Source organism: Hippopotamus amphibius, chromosome 6 (assembly GCF_030028045.1).
Source record: "Hippopotamus amphibius kiboko isolate mHipAmp2 chromosome 6, mHipAmp2.hap2, whole genome shotgun sequence".
Lineage (NCBI taxonomy): Eukaryota > Metazoa > Chordata > Mammalia > Artiodactyla > Hippopotamidae > Hippopotamus > Hippopotamus amphibius.
Window position 1 is genome coordinate 159,955,813 of NC_080191.1, and position 16,474 is coordinate 159,972,286.

Genomic DNA, 16,474 nt, shown 5'->3' on the forward strand with positions numbered 1-16,474 from the left:
CCAAAGAAGACATACAGGTGGCCAATAGGCATATGAAAAGATGCCCAACATTGTTAATTATTAGAGAAATGCAAATCAAAACTACAATGAGGTATCACCTCACACCGGTTAGAATGGGCATTGTCAGAAAATCTACAAACAGTAAATGCTGGAGAGGGTGTGGAGAAAAAGGAACCCTCCTGCACTGTTGGTGGGAATGTAAATTGGTACAGCTACTATGGAGAACAGTTTGGAGGTTCTTTAAAAAACTAAAAATAGAATTACCATATGATCCAGTGATCCCACTCCTGGGGATATATCCAGAGAAAACTATAATTCAAAAAGACACATGCACTCTAATGTTCATAGAAGCAGTATTTACAATATCTAAGACATGAAAGCAACCTAAATGTCTATCAACACACGAATGGCTATGTGTGTGTGTGTGTGCGTGTGCGTGTGTATTCCACTATAGTGGAATATTACCCAACCATAAAAAAATGAAATAATGCCATTTGCAGCAACAGGGATGGACCTAGAGATGATCACACTAAGTGAAGTAAGTCAGACAAAGACAAATATCATGCTGTCACTTGTGTGGAATCTCAAAAAATGATACAAATGAACTTATTTACAAAACAGAAACAGACTCATAGATGTAGAAAACAAACTTATAGTTACCAAAGGGGAGGGGGGGAAGGGATAATTAGGAGTTTGGGGTTAACATATAAACACTACTGTATGTGAAATAGATAACCAACAAGGACCTACCTACTGTACAGCACAGGAAACTATGCTCAATATCTTGTAATAATCTATAAGGCAAAAGAATCTGAAAAAGAATATATATCTCTATATATAATATATGTATAACTGAATCACTTTGCTGTGTACTTGAAAGTAATGCAACATTGTAAATCAGGTACACTTCAAAAAAAATTTGTAGTCCGTAATTAAATCAATTTGAGGGTAATTTATAGCATTAAATACTTAAGCAAAAATCTCAAATCAGTGATCTAAGTTCTATCTTAAGGAAATAGAGAAGAGCAAATATAAAGGAAGAAATAATAAAGGTGAACATAAATCAATTAAGTAGGAAATGGACAAACAACAGAGAAAAATCAAAGAAAATAAAGCTTGTTCTTTAAAAGGTAAATAAAATTGATGAACCTCCAGGAAAAGAGAAGACAATTACTAATATCAGGAATGAGAGAGGTGCGACCACTATGGAGTCTAAAGACATTAAAAAGATAATATGAATAACTTTATGCCCATAAATTAAACAACTTTAGATGAAATGGGAAAATTCTTTGGGAGGCACAAATGACCAAAGCTGACTCAAGAAGAAATGAAAATCTAAGTGGTTGTACTTCTGTGTGGCTGTGCATCAACTTGATTTCCTACAAAGAAAGTCCAGGCTTGGATAGCTTGACTAGTGAAGTCTATTATATTTAAGGGAAAAAATATCAATTTTACACAAAAATCTTTTTAAAAATAGAGAAAAAGGGAGCACATCTTCTTATGACACCAGCTTACCTCTGATAATAAAACCGAAGACATTACAATAAAGAACACTACAGACCGATGACTTCACGAGCATAGAAGCAAAAATCCTTAAAATAGTAGCAAATAGGAACCAGCAATGTATAAAAAGTGTAATTATGGCCAAGAGTGTTTTTCCAGGTTATGCCAGGCTGGTTTAACATTCAAAAGTCAATGCAGTTCACCATTACAATATTAGTTTATTGTAAAAGAAAGTTAATAATACAATTCAAAAGATGTAGAAAAAGCATTTCACAAAATTCAGTATCCATTCCTGATAAAATTCTTAGCAAACTAGGAATAGAAGGGAACTTCTTCAGCCTGATAACGAAGAGCATCCACAAAAATCCTACCGCTAACATCGTACTTAAAGTGGTACTGCCAGAAACACCCCCACCCCCAACAAAACCGAACCCTGATTCTGATCTTCTGGAGGAAATATAGAAGCAGAGGAACATGTTAAAAGATTCCATGGGGACGCCATTAGGAAAATCCAGGTAGTAGGAAACAATGGAATAAGGGTTCCAGTGTCTTCAACAAGTAAACTTCAAGGAAAATAAAGGACTGTGAGAGATAGATGCAAACTCTGTAGATTAAAAGATGCTTAAGAGATGTATCAGCCAGCTTCAACGTGTGGCCCTTATTTGGGTCTTGATTTAAACAAGTGAAACGTAGAAACAAAACAGAAAGCAAAAACCTCAGTAATATTTGACACTTATGAGACAATTTGTAATCCAAACACTGATCGGATATTTCACATCGAGGAATGATTGTTAATTTTTAAAAGTCTGTCAATGAAATTGTGTGGTTATGTGAAAAAAGGTTTATTTATTGTGCATATACTGAATTTTTGTAAATGAGATGTTCAAAATCTGAGATTCACTTCAAAATTTTTACTGTGTTATAAGGGGAGTCAGTGGGAATATAGATGAAATAAGATTCATGAAGAGCTGATAATGAAGCTGGTTACTGAATACATTGGGTTCAATATTTTATTCTCTCTACCTTTGTATATATTTTAAAATTTTTATAATAAAAAGTTAAGAAAAATTGCTAGTTATCAGTTATTGACCACTTACATATTTTGAGAGATTTATAAATATTAATGTATTTAAGCCTCCCAGAAACTGCGTGGTTTTCAGAGATGGAAGAATGTGGTATCAGAAGTTTGAAACTTGTTTCAGTTGTCACCCAGTAGGTGACAGAGCCAAAATTTGCAACCCAGATTTATCAGACAGTAGGTTTCATTTCTATTTTGCTGGGCTATGCTGACTTTCATATACCATGCTGTTTTATCTTCCTGTTTCCTTTTGTGTTTTTTGTTGATATTTACTTCAAAGTACTTGGAGGTACCATTTCAATTAGCCCTGTTCTTTGCCAGAAGCAGTGACTACCTGTCATCCAGTAGTGGGCAGGTTGCAACAATTTTCCTTCAAATTTGGATGTGGGCATGTTCCTCCCTTTTCTGCATTACTCTGAAAAATAAAAAGACCGTATATAAGCAGAGAATTACCTTTGCGCTTTGTCTTTTCTGCCACTTCCACTGACAGACTGGCACTTGACTGACATTTTTTGCCCCACTCACTTATGGGATGAAACCATGTTGTCTCTGTAAGCTGCATTGTTTAAAACTTGAGACTTCTAACGCATATAATTTTTACCTTTAAATGTTCTTTTTAGGCTTTGGTTGGAGAGAAGGCTTGTTATCAATCCATCAGTAGCTATGGTGGTCAGATCTTTTATTTGGGGACAAAAGTAAGTTCTTCCACTCTGTGACTTGGCGTGCATTTGTGTCAGGATAGTTGGAGCTGAAGGAGGCTGCTGGTGAAGAGGGCAGTGCGTTACAAAGTGAATACTGATCAGCAATAATTAAAAACTTTTAGGGTTAGGTGATTGTGATTTTTAACTAATTAATTTTCTTAAGATTGCCCCTTAATTTTATTATAGATTATTACAAGATATTGAATATAGTTCTCTATGCTGTACAACTAATTACTTCCTCTACTTTTAGATATACTGTATTTTTACTTTTGTCTAGGTTCTGGCTAATAGGATGCTTATTTTCTTTATTCAGAGGTATACTTTTGTAATCTTCCTTCACATTTATGCTTCATGACTGGGAAGATACCTTATCATGTGTATTTGTTGTGTAATTAAGATGTCCTTTAGCTTAGATCAGCATAGGGCATATTAAAATGCATTGAGACTTTTGACTTAGAATAGGAACTTTTTGTGTATCAATTTGTTCCTGTGGGGTTTTTTTTAAACTTAACATGGAGAAACATGTTGGGAGATTGGACTTTCCTTCTTCCTTGTCCATGGAATTAACTCCTTCTTGGACTATAGACTATTTGACCTTTAAATGTTCGATGTACTCTTTAATGTAGGCCCTTGAAGACCCTTTAGTAAATACTTCTAACTGTAGTATGAAATGTTTTTATGTAATATGAGATGTAGGACTGAGACAAATGTATCAAACAAGTCTGTTAAAGATGATAATTTTAATTTCCTTCTCTTTATTTTCCAGTCTGTTTATGTGATGATGCTGAGGAGCTGGAGAGAGGTGAGTTCAAAGTAATTTTATATGTTAGCGCTATTGAATTGAGAGCATCTTAACATCTTTTGTTTTGACTTTGCAGAAAAAGATTATTTGGGTTTGTGCTTTTTAATTTCAGAAGTGTGCCTCAAAACCGTTGTAACTATCATATACTTGATTTGATAAAACTGACTATAACTCATGATAAGGTTTGGCTGCATATATCAGAAGATTCAAAATACCAGTGGTATAAAAGATCCCTCTCTCATGTAAAAGCAACCTGGAGGTAGGCAGTCTGTGGCTAGTATGGCAGCTCCATCCATGGTCTTTGGCATACTACCCTATTCTACCATCCTTGTGTGTGGAGTCTAGTCTCAAGATCATTTTGTGCTCCAAAATGGAGCTGGAGCTTCAACTTTTAAGTCCACATTCCAGGAAGGAGGAAAGAGAAGAGAAGACTGGCCCCAGCCTTTTAAGGTGACATCCCAGAAAGGTCCAGATAGCACTTACACTTGTCATTGGCCAGAACTTAGTCACATGGCGCAAGTGGCTACAGGGGAATTTTAGAAAAGTCCTTTAGCTGGTTTACTGCTGTCGCAAATAAACTTGGGATTTGTTACGAAAGAGGAGGGAGTGAATGGATATTGTGATAACTAGCTGTTTCTGCTACAGGGACATTCCAGCTGTTTCCTCTTTTCGTATTTAGGCCTTGTGGCTGCTTATACTGGCCCATATAGTCACTGTACTAGCCAGTGCTTTACGAAATTGTTTTTCTTGGAAATAAGATATTCACGTGGGTATTGGAATAATTTTAGCTACTAAGCAGCAACTTCTGGAAAGATATTAGGTAGAATAGGAATTTTGACTGGTGATTGGTCAGACAGAGGGGTCTGGCTTCTCTCATTTATTCATTTTAGAGAGTGGATCACCTCCTGAAACAAGACTGTCTTACAGAAGCCTTGGCTCTTGCATGGTCTTTCCATGAAGGAAAAGCAAAAGCAGTAGTGGGTAAGTTAACAGAACACTGGTATAGTAGGTGCTGTTTTTTTGGAGCAGAGAAAATGAACAATGCTAATCACTCACAGAACACTCTTGACTTAGTGTTCAAGTGTTTCATAAGCAGGATGTTATCAAACCTTACAGACTTTCAGTGAAAAAGGTTAATGACAAATACAGGATATAGAATTTTAAATGTCACTTTTAAAATTTATTTCATAAGGAAAATTTACAATGAAACCAAAGAAGTACATTGATACGCTGTCTGGTCTAAGAGACGGGAGGTGTTCCTATAATGGCATGTTATCCAACATTTTGATACCTAAGGATTGCTGTATCTACTGTTAGCATAGGTTATCAATAGAAGACCAGAGCAGTTTCACTCCTGAAGATATGGATTAGCTTTGGATTTATGCTGGATTTTGCTTCTCTGCAGGATTGTCAGGGGATGCCAGTAAGCGAAAGGCTGTTGTTGCAGATCGGGTAGGTATTTTAATGGGGTCTTTCATGGGGTACAGTACAGATTTGTGTGATTAGGTGTGATTAATGACTGCAGTTAAGAAAGGAGTTTATAAAAAAAGGCAGATTATAATTCTTTGGTGTTATCTTGAGTGCTTTTTAAATTCCTTCTTATCGCCTTTTCTCTTTTCCCTTGCTCACTCTCTTATGAAACTGGTAAACAGTAAAATAGTCAAAAGACAGCAGACAGAGGGAGGAGGAAAACTCAGGGATCTGGGTTATTTTTGAACCTAACTGTAGCCCATAGAAAGTTGACATTTCTTAGTCTTACAAACATTAGTAATAGTGAGCGAAACTATATGCGCAAGTGTTTGTGTTGCCTGAGGTAGCAGAGAGGGCTGATGTTTATCATTATTATTATTATTAATTAGCCTTAAGAGGCTTAATGTTAATATTTAATACTAGCTTTGTTTTCCTCCTCTAGACTTGCTTGAATGTCTTTACTGTAGTCATTCCTCCCCCCCGTTTACTGTGCAAATGCGTTGGTAAAAATTAGATCCCAAATTAGTATAAACATTCAGAAAACATACACAGAAACTGGTCATTCCTGAGACACATCAGTGATTTTCTCAGAACCTGGTAAAACATATTTGCTGTCTGTGTTCTTTAGGGAAAGACTTAGGCAGAGGATAACTGAAGAGCTAAACTTCCACTTTTTATTTCCTGAGTAGTATTTATACTAATGAGGTCTGGAACCTGGAGGTATTTATTAGAAAAGATTAGCAAATTGGTACTAACCCTGAGGCTGAAAGCAATTAGGCTAGGGTTAAAGAAACTGGGAAATAAAGCCACTAAAATTTTCTTATATTTTTAATATAATAGCAATGCCTGATTCTGTATTAAGAAGATTACATAGATTAAGTATTGAAAAACTTTAGAGATATATTTTAATTTCTATATGAATTTTCCTTACAGATGGTAGAAATCCTATTCCATTATGCAGACCGAGCTCTAAAAAAGTGCCCAGACCAGGGAAAAATCCAAGTGATGGAGCAGCATTTTCAGGTACACCTTTGCAAGTGCTTCTAATAGACATTGCTATGAATAGGTCTAGTACTGCTCTTTGATATTATTTGAGAATGGGACTTTCACGTTTTGGTTAAACATTTTTCAGTATTCAGAGCTTTATTACAGGGTTTGTGGAGCATTCTCAATGATTAAATTTCAAAGTAACAGGTGTACAGACACATGGGAACAGATGAGTAAGATGTTGTGGGGTGTTGGTGCTTAGGTACTTGGTGCTGCATGGAAGGAAAGGATGTGTGTATGAGGGTACGTACCTGTGAATTGATACCTTGCACCTTGCTGATGACTAACACTTATGCTAACTAGGCTTGTTGCAGAAGAAGTGTACTACCAAGGTTTGAATTTAGTTCTCCTAGGAGCACCTGTGATTCAAGAATAGATGCCCAAAAAAAAGAAAAAAGAAAAAATTATGATCTCTTAAATATACTAATGAAAGACCTTTAGTTTCTTGGAAACTCAGTGAAAATGGAAGTCAAGGAATGATTTAAAGATCTGTAGTGTTTATTATGAGAGTTTTACCATTTGCAGTGATCTCAAAATACATTTGTTGCAAATCTGTTTCTTCTTCCCCATTCCGAGGGCTCCCTCCCCTCCTGCTGCCTCCTCTTTTAACAAATATTTAAGGGTCTGATACAGGGATCAGCAAACATTTTATAAGAAGAGCCAGATGGCAAAACTTAGGCTTTGTTGTGTATATATGGTCTCTGTCAGATACTCTTCTGTGTGATTTTTTGTTTGTTTTTAAACAAGCCTTTAAAAATGGAAAAACCATTCTTAGCTGTGAGCCATTCAGAAACAAGCTGTGGAGGGGCTTGGCCCATGGGTCAAAGTGTGCAACCTCTGGTCTAATATGTACTAGGCACTGGGCAATAGTGTCTAAAAGATATGTAGTCCTTGCTATATTAAAGTTGACAGTCTAGTCAAAATAACTTCTCCTGTGTACATTAGTGGAAATATTTAGAAGAAATCTAGGGTTTTGGAGTTCTGAGGAGCAGACACAACTCATATCTTTTTATATTTCCATTTGATGCTCTTAACTTTGGAAGAAGAGGATAAATGTGGCAATTAATAGTTGGAGGATATCAGAGCAGGATTTGGTTTCCTGAGCTGTACTCTTTAATGCCACAGTAGTGGGCTTCTGGCAGAGCAACTTTTATTGCCTTTTGGCTAGAGGCTCATTACATTTGTCAGTAAAGAAGAGAAAGAAGCCTATATGAGACTATAAAAATAGATAACTTAGGAGGAAAACACATGGCAGAAAGAAAGCATTTGGGGATAAAACTGTTTGGGAACAGTACCTTGTATATAAATGATTTTGTATATCAATGCAGTATAGAAAAAGAAGACTTAGTATTTTATCAAGAGGATATCTGTTACCAAGAGGTGGTAGGATGGTACTCATGTAAGAATTCTGGTTGTTGGAAGGTGTACTTTGTTGAAAAGAAGCATCCAATAGAGAATGCTAATACTAAGAGAGGCTAATGTGTGTGTGTGTGTGTGTGTATAAAACACACAGATTGTAAATGTACAGAGAAACAGACTGTAGAGAATGTGTTCTTTAACCATCTAGGTATTTGTCAGAAGTTTCATTCTTCTAAAAGAGTATCTGATAATATTTTTGATTTATTAATCATTTAGTCTCATAGGAGGTAAAGGAAACAGTGGTGGGAACCATTATCTTGAATTTACTTTTTACCAGTGATTGGGGAAGCAGAAGGGATAGACTACTGATAGAAAAATTATCACTTTATTTCAAAGATTGTAATAATGATGAAAAAATAACACATTGTGAATCCTGTGTTTTAGAAAGCAGATATTTTAGGGCAAAAATATAGGCACAATCTCATAGTTATAGGCTATGAAATACTAATAGATTCACAAAGAACAGGAAATTCTTAAATTTTGATGTAATAACCACAAAGAATTCAAAGAGAAAGGAAATGGGGAGGAATGTTGAGAGAAGTATCTGTCTACAAAACACAGAACAGCTACCAAAATTGGACAGAGGCAATAACGAAAGGTATTTGCCAAGAGCATCAAGAAACTATACAACCGTCAGAAAAGAGACTGAGGTGGTTCAGCTTGTGCAGACCAAAATGCTAAGGGGCACGAAGGAGGGATTTTGACAAAGATTCACTGAATGCATATATTACATGCCAAGTACTACGTGAAGGGTGTGACGTTCATTTTTGTTTAATTCTCACAACAACCCCATGATACTGTTTTTATCTTCATTTTATTGATGAGGAAGTTTCGGCTGAGAGAGGTTAAGTGACTGCCCAAGGTAATACTGCAGAGAGAGGGAGGCGCCAGAACTCCAGCCCAGGGTTTTCTGACTTCAGAGCCCAGCTCTTCGCTAACCACTGTACTATATTGTTATTTTCAGAGCAAGTGTAGGGAAGGGATGAATAAGAAGGGGTGATGTTAATAGGTGATCAAGAACGATAATTATAGCAAACATCTGAAGTGTTTCGTGCTTACTGTGTGGTAGGCACTGTTACAAACCCTTTACACATGTTAACTCATTTTATTCCTGTAACTCTGTGAGGTGGGTACTGTTATTATTCACATTTATAAACGAGCCTGAGGCACAGAGAGGTTTCATCGCCTGTTGCAGGTCACAAATCTAGTGAACAGTAGAGCTGGGATTAGAATCCAGGCACTTGGGCTTCAGAGTCCACACCTGGATTGCTGCACTCTAGAGCGACACTTCTTTTGCTTCCATTTTCATGAGCAGAGAGAAGGGTCTTTAAAATGGAAAAGTCCAGATAAATATATTAAAGAAAAAAGCTGAAGCCCAGCATGTGTTTCGTGTAGTTACATTATTATTGTTCAAATCTCAAGACCCAGTGGAATTATAACCCAGGATCCTGTTTGAATGATCTGAGCATTATAAATATCACCATAATTTGTAAGCAACTTTGAAACAGCTTTCAAATAAGGCACATTCACTTAAGCATGGATGCCTAAGCAGAGGGGAGACAATTTATTTCACTCAGGAGGACTATTTGCTTTTGGAAAAGGTGATCTTCAGTCCATTAGGATGGGTGAAACACATGTACAAGTGGCCACAAATCTCTTGTTTTAAGTGTTGTCATAAATATTTAATCATAAGAGTCATTAAATAAATAGGTTACCTCTTAAAATGTAATTTTTTAAAAGAAGAGTGGATGTAGGAAGCTATCCACTGATAATCCCAGTGTGATTTGTGAACATTTTCCATGAGTTCACCTAAAAACAACCTTGCAAAACTCATAAACTGCATTCTTGAAAGCAATGTGAGGACACTATATGTTCACGCAATGCTTATTACACAATATCTTGATTTCATTAAAGCATTTGTCTTGGTTTTCCATTATCCTCATTGCTGAAATAGATTAGTAAATAGTAGATTTGCAGATGATGAACATCCGACCCAAAGAATATTCTTGGTGGCTTAGTATTAATTACTCTCTAGAACCTTCATATCCAAGTTTTTAGTCATCGATTTGGATGAAGATTTATTGAGTGGCTGTCGAATTTAGATGAATCAGGGTCCAAAATGATCTTGAGGAAGTGCAGTTGAAATCGTTATGAGATGAAATTTAACAAGGATAAACGCCAGGGTCTCACTGGATTCAAATAATCAGGTTGCATGCATGCTGGATTGGGAAGATCTAGCTGGACAGGATTTTAGCTGACCACAAACTTAGCATGAGCCATTTGTGTGTTAAGGCCCACATAGAGGAAAGTGATAGTGCCACTGGGCTACGTGTTGACCATAAAGACTCTAAGATATTTTATGGGCTGTTGACAGACTGATCTACATCCCACAACTGGGATGGTGGGAGGTTTTAAAAACAACAGTAAAAAAAAAATATTGGGGTTGTTTAATGTGAGGAGAAAGTAAGTGGAGACAGCTGCTTTCAGATGGTGACGGGGTGTCATGGAGATTTGCTGTATTGCAGCAGAGGGAAGGCGAGTATAAGTGGGTAGAAATCAGGAGAAGGTCTATTGCAGTTTAAAATGACCTAGTGATGATGTAACAAGTCTCGGACTTGTGTGCCTCCTACTATGGAATGTACTGAAGTAAAGGGATGGTGACCAACTAACCAGGAGTGTTTTTAAAAGACTTTGTTTTGCTGGGTGGGAAGATCTGAGAATTCTGTATCATTATCAAGAAACTCTCATTGGAAACAGGTAACCTCTAATCCAATTAGTTGAAATTCCTGAGACTCAAAATACCGAGCATTTACATTTTACCAGCAGGTGGCACTCATGCCTGCTGTCTCAATTTTAATCTTTACCACTCCTTCCAACCTAGATTGTTCTCTGAGTTCCATATAGTTAGTTGCCTGTTTACATCTTCCCTTGGATGTTTTATAGGCACCTCAGACTCGGGAACATTCCCTCACAAAGCCTCTTCTGATGAATCCTGTTTTAGTGAACGGATCCACCATCCACCTAAAGGAAGTTGAGTGATTCTTGTCTTTCAGTTGTTCCTCTCTTCTGCCTCTTGACTATTTCTCCAGTCTGTTTACATCATGCCATCTATTCCACCCTATCCTGCTCCACATCACCGTCATCCTCTCTTCATGTATTACCACAGCCTCTGCATTATTGTTGTACATATTCTTATTGCACTCCAGTCCATTTTCCACGCAGTAGGCAGAGAGAAATGTATTAAGTCTAGACATGAGACTCAGGACTTTAAAATATTCCAAGGGCCTCTCGTTGTCCCTAGCCCTTCCTAAGGCTTTGCATGACATATCCCTGCCTGTCTCCCCCTAATTCTCTGTATCCATATCACACTAAATTTCTCTTCAGTTTCTTGATGTCCTTGTTCTCTCTTAACCCAGAGCCTTTGCCCGTGGTGCTCTCTACGCATACAAAATATGCTTCCCGTTTTTTTTAATTCTTGTGTATTTTCAGGTGCCAGCTTAAACATCACTTCCTCTGACTCCCAGATTGTCAGATTCATTTCTTTATAAAAATCCTGTGCACTTAAATTACTCATTCAGTGTCAGTCTTCCCCAGCTAAACTTTGTACATCTAGGAACTTGTATGAGTTCAGAGACCATGTCTGATTTTTTTTCATCACTGTATTCCCAGCATCTGGTTTAGTGCCTTTGATTTTGATAAGTATTTGTTGAAGGAACTTTTAAAAAAAATACATGAATTTGTTGTATACAGTGTTTAGGGAGTATGTTTTAAATCTAACTCTGGGAGGTTTGAACTGAGAATAGAACTTAGCATTTGCAACACAGATGTCCATAATCATGGCTAGTATGCTGTGTGTCTGGCAAGTATCTCATTTAGTCTTGACAACACACTTGAGGATGGTTGTTATTATTTATCCCCATTTTACAAGATATTTACAAGTATAAACAGGCACACAGAGAGGTTGAGTATCTTGCCTAATATCATACAACCAGTAAAGAGAATCACAACAGGCACCCAGCTTCTTTGGCTTGGGAGCCTTGGAGCCTTGACCCTGTACTATAATCCCACAATTTATTCTTTGAAAATCTCAGACGAGTATGTTGTCAGCTAGGTCACTTTAATATAGAGAAGACTAAGTAATATGTGAGTTTTAGAATGATATTAAAATATACAAAAAAGTGAAGACACAAATGCATTCATTTTAGAATCATCATAGTAATCATATTTGAATGATTGTGGGCCCTTTCATCCCTCACCTTATTGGTCCTCAGTAGTATTCAACACAGTTAACAACTCTGGATACAGTCTGTCCCTTTGACTTCTCTGGTATCCAAAATCTCTGCTAACAGTGTCCTCCAACTCTAAAGCTGCCCAATGAACTGTGGAAGCATTTTCGTGTATTTTGGGTTATTTTACCTTATATACAAACATTTATCTTTGTTTATGAAACAAAGTAGAGGTCTAAATAAATAAACCTGAGACATTTAAAAAATATGAATCAAGCTAAAATGATTTGAAAAACAATGTAATTTTAAAATATCTTCAAAGTGAAGCCTTACATTAATTGTTACCAAGCTCTTTTTCCAGTTTCATTTTACATTTCCATGACAAAGAGAACATTCAGGGCCATTGTTATAGCAGCTGTTGGCATGTGTTTTTGTACTAAGAGTTGATGCCAAAGAGTGGACAGAGACTAAAAGCTGAATGTAGGGTAAGGCAATAGAGCTTTCCTCGTCTAACTCATGCTTCCCTGAGATGATTTGAAGAAGGAAAAACAGTGTTGGTGTCCAGCATACTGCCTTATCCCTGAGGCTTGTTTAAAAATGCTGGTTCTGGGGAGTCAGATTTTTCCTAGAAGATTATTTTGTTGTCATCATATGTGAAAAGAAAAAAAAAGGAAAAATACATATACACATACAGAGAGCTGTCTATATCTATATAGCTGCTCACGGTGTTTGTGTGCTAATACTGGAATACCAGCTGCTTAGCTCTGAGAGCCCACAGAAATCAACTGATTAATCTATCCATCTGTCTTTCTGAGATGTGTGTGTGTGTTTGTGTTCAGGCATGTGTGTCTGCTTTGATGTACATATATATTCTAGGCTTGGTTAAGATTTTGAATCTTTATCAAACAACGCAGTTTTCATTGCCTGATCGATTTTTAGAATATAAATTATGAGAATTACATTGCTCCAGAAGGCAAAAGAATCTGCATCTGCTATCTCATTTCTTTTCACATCATCCGTATGAGATAGGGAAAGCCAGAGATTGTATCTTCTGTTGGCAGATGGTAAGACAGTCACAATGCAATAAAATGATCTATTCAGTCACTCAGACAGTTGACATGCTTAAATTTAGGTTTTTTGTCAGCTCAGCATTTTATTTACATATCCACATTGTCTTCTTTAATCAATCGTAAGTGTACACAAATATCTGACAAGAGAAACAACCTTCTTTGGTCACTTATAGGGCTGTGCATTGAGGAAGAGATTAGAGGAATATTTACCTGTTTTTGGTTCTGGAGACCAAAAATTCATCCATTTCTTAGGGGTGGCCTTGTAAGCTTCTGAGACTGAGAGGAATCTTAAAGCAGATGTTGCTCACTGTGTCTTGTGTTGAAAGACAGTCAAATAAGCAAGCAGCACAAAGCACAGGCTGAACTTAAAGGCAGGAGGGCTGGAAGCTTGCATGTAGGCCCTTGATCTTGCAATATCTCATAGGTTGGCATGTGTAGACTAGGTCTGGCTGGATGGACTGAGGGTTTTGCTTCAATAGAAGGACTGGACTTTTTCCATTCTCCTCTTTTTTTTTAGGGCTCTGGTGAGGGCAGCCTTCCAAATGTTAAGTGGGGGATCATCTGAGCTTGGGCATCAACTGCTCAAGCTGGTTGTATGCTAGTCCTGGCAATGTCAGCTGCGTAGCTCTGACTGCAGATCCTGTGGGAAGTTGAGTCAGTGCTTAGCCTTTACCACTGGGAAGATGGGGTGCTACTGATCCTACCTAGCTCCTTTTCAGGCATCCAGGAGACTGCACCAGGGATGCTCCACTGGACAGTCCGGCTTGTCTCTTCATAATCAGGTTCTGGAAAGGAAGGCTTAAATAAGAAATAGATTTGGCTTTAACTAATGTTTTGTTTGATTTTAAATGTTCAAAATTGATAAAGCCCTAGTTTCTTTAAGAAGCCAGATTGAAAGTGCTAATTTGGATGGGTTAGCCCTATTTAAGTGAGTTGAGTAAGAACAGTTAGGGGCAGGCAGGCGTGTGTATCCTACTTTTTCTTCTAATTAAATTTTAAATTTTGGGATAGTTATAGATTCACATTTAGTTGTAAAAATTAACATAAAGAGATCCCGTTTACTCTTAACTCAGTTTTCCCCACTGGGAACATCTTGCAGCACCTTGTATATAGTACAACTGCATAACCAGAATATTGACCAGTACAGTAAAGACATAGAACATTTCCATCACCACGTGGATCCCTCATTATGCCCTTCTGTAGCCATACCTACTTCCCTCCTGCCCCCACTCCTTTCTTAGCCCTTGGCAACAATTATTTGTTCTCCATTTCTATAATTTTGTCATTTCAAGATTCATCTAGATTGTTGCATCTGTCAGTAGTTTGTTGCTTTTTGTCACTGAGTTGTATTCCATAGCATAGATAGATGTACCACAGTTTGATTAATCATTCACCCAGTGAGGGACACGTGCATTGTTTCCAGTTTGGGGCTGTTAAAAATAAAGCTGCTATAAACTTTCGTATACTGGTTTCTGTGTGAACCTAAGCCTTCATTTCTCTGGGAGAAATGTCGAGGAGTTCAATTCCTGGATCATACGATAGTTGAGTGTTTAATTTTTTAAGAAACTTTCAGACTTTTCCAGAGTGGTTGTACCATTTTACATTTTCAGCAGCAATGTATGAGTGATCCAGTTTGCCACATCCCCACCAGCATTTGACAAAGTCACTCTCTTTTATTTTTGCTATTCTCATAGATGTGTAATGATATCTCATTGTGGTTTGACTTATATTTCCCTAATGACTGATGATGTTGAACATCTTGTGCTTATTTGCTGTTCGTGTATCTTCTTCTGTCAAATGTCTGTTCATATGTTTTGCCTCTGTTCTAATTAGGTTTTTTATTTTACTGTTGAGTTTTGATAGTTTTAGATTTTTTAAAAAAAGTATTCTACATTCTAGTTTTTTGTCAGATAGGTGATTCTCCCAGTCAATAGCCTTTCTTTTTATCCTCTTAACAGGCTCTTTTGCAGAGCAAAAATTTTAAATTTTGATGAAGTCCAGTTTATTAATTTTTCCTTTTACACTTTTGGCATCAGGTCTAAGAACTCTTTGCCTAGCCTAGGATCCTGAAGATTTTCTTCTTTTTCTAAAAGTTTTATACTTATGTGTTTGCACTTAAATCTGTGATGTTTTGAGTTAAATTTTACATAACTTAGGAGACTTAGGTAGAAGTTTATTTGCTTTTATTTATTTATTTATTTGGCCTATGAATGTCCAAGTGCTCCAGCACCATTTTTTGAAAAAGCTATCTTACCCCATTGAATTGCTTTTTTAGTACCTTTGTCAAAAATGAGTTGGGCATATTTGTGGGGGTCTGTTTCTTGGTTCTCCTTTCTGTTCCATTGATCTGTGTGTCTATACTTCTGCCAATACCACAATCTTGATTACTGTAGCTATATAGTAAGTCTTAAAATTGGGTAAAGTGATTCTCCTATGTTATTTTTCATGTCAGAATTGTTTCAGCTATTCTAATTTCTTTGCTTTTCCATATACATTATAGAATATTCTTGTCTGTATCTACAGAAAAATCTTGTGAGGGTTTTGATAGAAATTATATTAAACCTATGTATCAGTTTGGTTAGAATTGACGTCTTTACCATGCTGAGTCCTCCGATCTTCTTTGATTTCTTTCATCAGCATTTGCTGGTTTTCCATACAGCCCTGTACATGGTTTATTAGATTTACATCCAGTCAGTCTTCCTGCCTGCCTGCCTTCCCCTCCTCCTTCCTTTTCTTTTGTGATTGTAAATGGTATTGAATTTTTTATTTTGGTGACCATGTGTTCACTAATAGCATATAGAAGTATAATTGTTTTTGTGTGTTTCTCTTGTATCCTGCAATCTTGCTGGTCTCACTTCTTAGTTCTAGTAAATTTTGTATAGATTCCTTGGGATTTGCTATGTAGACAGTCATATTATCTGCAAGCAGGAATAGTTTTATTTTTTCCTTCCTAATCTATGCCACCCCCCAACCCGTTTTCTTCCTTTATTGCCATGGATAGAACTTGGGCTAGTAATTCTTACTGTGTTAAATAAGAGTGGTGAGAGCCAACATCCTTGCCTTGCTCCCAGAGTGAAAGACTTTGATTTTTCACCATTAAGTATAATGTTAGCTGCATGTTTTACTCTATCATGTTGTGGAGATTTCCCTTTCTTTCT

At 36.8% G+C, this 16,474-nt stretch overlaps 1 protein-coding gene across 4 annotated transcripts in view; it reads left to right on the forward strand.

The window, feature by feature from the left end:
• VPS8 (VPS8 subunit of CORVET complex) overlaps nt 1-16,474 on the forward strand; it is a 280,030-nt gene that overhangs the window by 53,239 nt on the left and 210,317 nt on the right. For all 4 annotated transcript variants that reach the window (XM_057737662.1, XM_057737661.1, XM_057737663.1 and 1 more), the window contains exons 16-20: nt 3,202-3,276; nt 4,049-4,084; nt 4,975-5,065; nt 5,490-5,536; nt 6,488-6,577. In XM_057737662.1, the coding sequence (XP_057593645.1) occupies nt 3,202-3,276; nt 4,049-4,084; nt 4,975-5,065; nt 5,490-5,536; nt 6,488-6,577 (339 nt within the window). The remainder of the gene's footprint in view (nt 1-3,201; nt 3,277-4,048; nt 4,085-4,974; nt 5,066-5,489; nt 5,537-6,487; nt 6,578-16,474) is intronic.